We start from the raw sequence: 3,600 nt of genomic DNA on the forward strand, positions 1-3,600 counted from the left end.
ATCAACACAGACCCCATGACTAGATTGCTGTAGCCAAAGTGCAGCACTCGACACTTGGACTTGTTGAATGCCATCCCATTGGACTCTGCCCATCTGTCCAGTCGGTCGAGGTCCCTCTGCAGAGCCTTTCCACCCTCTAACTGACCAACATCTGCTCCCAACTTGGTGTCATCTGCAAACTTGCTGATGACTGACTTGATCCCCTCATCCAGATCATCAATGAAGATGTGACGAGGTGGTTTGGTCTTCCGTGTTCAGTGCTGCTGCCTCCATTGGCTGAGCCAGGGGAGCTCAAAGGACAGGGCCTGGGCCAGGAACCACCCTGCCAATGCCACCAGGCTTGAGGAGCATAGGACAAGACCACTTGTAAGCCCCAGGGTACCTTAACGCACTGAACACAGGAACCTGGGGTCTCAGTACAGGCAGAAACTGAAGGTTTGAGGTCCCCTCTGCATTCTCTTCTCCAGCTGGGTGTTGGGAGTCAGGGAGTGTCATGACCCAGGCAGGATCTGAGGGTTTGAGGTCCTGGGCTCAGGTGCTTCCATCTTCCCTATTGCACAGCTGTGACCCCTCCCTCCCACAGTATGACCTCTCAGAAGGACCCAGGCAAGAGCTGGGAGAAGCAGCACCCAGAGATCAAGCTGGAGAAGCTAATGTGCAGTCCCAAGAGAGAGCAGGATGAGGAGGAAAAAGTGGACAAGATGGAGGATGATGCTGAGAATGACAACTATGAAGAGGAGGATAATGATGATGATGAAGGTGACCAGGATGAGGGGGAGGAATGTATGGAGGAGGATGAAGCCAGAGCAGGTCCCTCAGTGTCACCCAAAGAGCTGAATCAGTGCCTTGAGTGTGGGCAGAGCTTCCCAGGTAGCTCAGAGCTGGTGAAGCACCCCTGCCCGCAGCCTGGCTCCCAGCCCTTTGTCTGTGGTGACTGTGGCAAGAGTTTCCGCTGGAACTGTCGGCTCCTCCAGCACCGCCGCACCCACACAGGTGAGAAACAGGTCACCTGTGCTGACTGCGGCCAGAGCTTCACCCAGCGCTGCAGTCTCACCCACCACCGCCGCACCCACACTGGAGAGAAGGCCGTCACCTGTGCTGCCTGCGGCCAGAGCTTCACCCAGCGCGGCAATCTCACCCAGCACCGCCGCACCCACACTGGAGAGAAGCTGTTCTCTTGTGACAGCTGTGGCAAGAGATTCACACAGCTCGCTCATCTTAGGCAACACCACCTTACCCACACGAGTGAGAAGGCCTTCACCTGCAGGGACTGCGGCAAGAGCTTCAAACAGCGCTCTACTCTCACCATCCATCGCCGCATCCACAGTGGAGAGCATCTGTTCCCATGTGCTGAGTGCAGCAAGAGATTCACCACGAGTACTGAATTAATCCGGCACCAACTCATCCACAGTGGTGAGAGGCCGTACAGCTGTGCCGACTGCGGCAAGAGCTTCACCCGGAAGAGCCATCTCACAGAGCACCGTCGTGTGCACACTGGTGAGAAGTCTTTCAGCTGTGCTGAGTGTGGCCAGGCCTTCAGAGATAGGCGCACTCTCATTCACCACCACCGCACCCACACTGATGAGAAATCTTTCACCTGTGATGATTGTGGTAAGCGCTTCAGTGAGAAGCGATCACTCAACAAGCACCGCTGCACCCACACCAGAGAGCAGCCTGCACTGGAGGGGATGCATAAATCCACCTAGAATCTGTTGGGTAATTGTGACTCCTCTGAGAGAATCTTTCCAGCACAAAAATCATCATCCTTTTTTTCCTTTGCAATTGTCAGGAACTGGGGACACCAGAAGCAACAAACACCTCCTGCCCTTCTGAACACCAATTATTGCTAATGAGAACAATTACAGTGCTGAGTCTGCACAGCTGGAGCTCCCAGTGGAGCTGGGCAGGGCTTTGCCAGGGTCTGTCTGGTCCTCCTCAATGCTTTGTGTCACCCTGGGGTAAGAACCTCTCTGTACATTCACCAATCATGTCAATAAAACACAAAAGTTACCCAAATCCTGTCTGTTTGCTTTTATTTCAGATATCCCTGCCTCAATGCCTTAATAATAAAGGGGTCCAGGAGAGCTGGACCTACTTCAAGGAAGAATTGTTGAAGGCTCAGGGACAGGCTGTGCCAATGTGCCGGAAGATGAGCCACTGGGGCAGACGGCCAGCCTGGATGGTTAATGAACTTTTAATAGAGCTAAGGGGAAAAAAGAGGGTGTATCACCTTTGGAAGAGAGGGAAGGCAAACCACAAAATGTTTAAGGATGTTGCCAAATCATGTAGGAAGAAAATTAGGGAGGCAAAAGCACACTTGGAGCTTAAACTGGCCTCTACTGTGAAGGACAACAAAAAGTCCTTCTATAAATACATTAATAGCAAGAAAAAGGGAAAGGACAACTCCACTCCTTGGTTGACATGGAGGGAAATGTTGTATCAAGGGATGAGGAAAAGGCAAAGATACTTAACACCTTCTTTGCCTCAATTTTTACTAGAAGGACAGAATGTCTTCCTGACAGCTGGCCTGCAGAGCTGGCAGAAGGAGCCAGGGAGCTGCACAGTTTCCCTATGTTCCATGAGGAGGAGGTTGGAACTCTCCTCAGCAGCTTAGATCCCCACAAGTCCATGGGACCAGATGGGATTCATCCTAGGGTGCTGAGAGAGCTGGCAGATGAGCTGGCCAAGCCACTCTCCATCATTTTCCAGCAGTCCTGGCTCACTGGCGAGGTCCCAGAGGACTGGAAGCTGGCCAACGTGGTGCCCATCCATAAGAAGGGCTGGTTGGATGAGCCAGGGAATTATAGGCCTGTCAGCCTGACCTCAGTGCCAGGCAAGATCATGGAACAGGTCATCCTGAGTGCAATCACACAGCACTTACAGGATGGCCAAGGGATCAGGCCTAGCCAGCATGGATTTAGGAAGGGCAGGTCCTGCCTGACCAACCTGATCTCCTTCTATGATCAGGTGACCTGCCTGGTGGATGTGGGGAGGCCTGTTGATGTAGTCTACCTGGACTTCAGCAAGGCCTTTGACACCGTCCCCCATAGCAAACTGCTGGCCAAGCTGTCAGCCCATGGCTTGGACAGGAGCACACTGCGATGGGTTAGGAACTGGCTGGATGGCCGAGCCCAGAGAGTGGTGGTGAATGGTGCCACATCCAGCTGGCAGCCAGTCACTAGTGGTATGCCCCAAGGATCAGTGCTGGGCCCTGTGCTCTTTAACATCTTTATTGATGATCTGGATGAGGGCATTGAGTCCATCATCGGTAAATTTGCTGATGACACCAAGCTGGGGGCAGTAGTTGATCTGCTCGAGGGTAGAGAGGCTCTGCAGAGGGACCTCGACAGGCTGGACAGATGGGCAGAATCCAACGGCATGAGATTGAACACATCCAAGTGCCGGGTTCTGCACATTGGCCACAACAACCCCATGCAGAGCTACAGGCTGGGGTCAGAGTGGCTGGAGAGCAGCCAGGCAGAGAGGGACCTGGGGGTGCTGGTCGATGGCAGGCTGAACATGAGCCTGCAGTGTGCCCAGGCAGCCAAGAGGGCCAATGGCATCCTGGCCTGCATCAGGAACAGTGTGGCCAGCAAGAGC

General features: G+C 53.6%; 1 protein-coding gene across 1 annotated transcript; it reads left to right on the plus strand.

Moving 5' to 3' along the window:
• The first annotated feature begins 584 nt into the window (after positions 1 to 584).
• Positions 585 to 1,946, plus strand: LOC137460472 (oocyte zinc finger protein XlCOF6-like). Its single transcript, XM_068170801.1, has 2 exons — positions 585 to 692; positions 906 to 1,946. Exons 1-2 carry the CDS (start codon positions 585 to 587, stop codon positions 1,704 to 1,706), a joined length of 909 nt encoding a protein of 302 aa, XP_068026902.1. The 3' UTR covers positions 1,707 to 1,946.
• Positions 1,947 to 3,600: the final 1,654 nt, after the last annotated feature.

The sequence above is a fragment of the Melanerpes formicivorus genome, unplaced genomic scaffold (genome assembly GCF_026170545.1).
Source record: "Melanerpes formicivorus ecotype bairdi unplaced genomic scaffold, bMelFor1.0.p_v2 SCAF_625, whole genome shotgun sequence".
In the NCBI taxonomy this organism is placed as follows: Eukaryota; Metazoa; Chordata; class Aves; order Piciformes; family Picidae; genus Melanerpes; species Melanerpes formicivorus.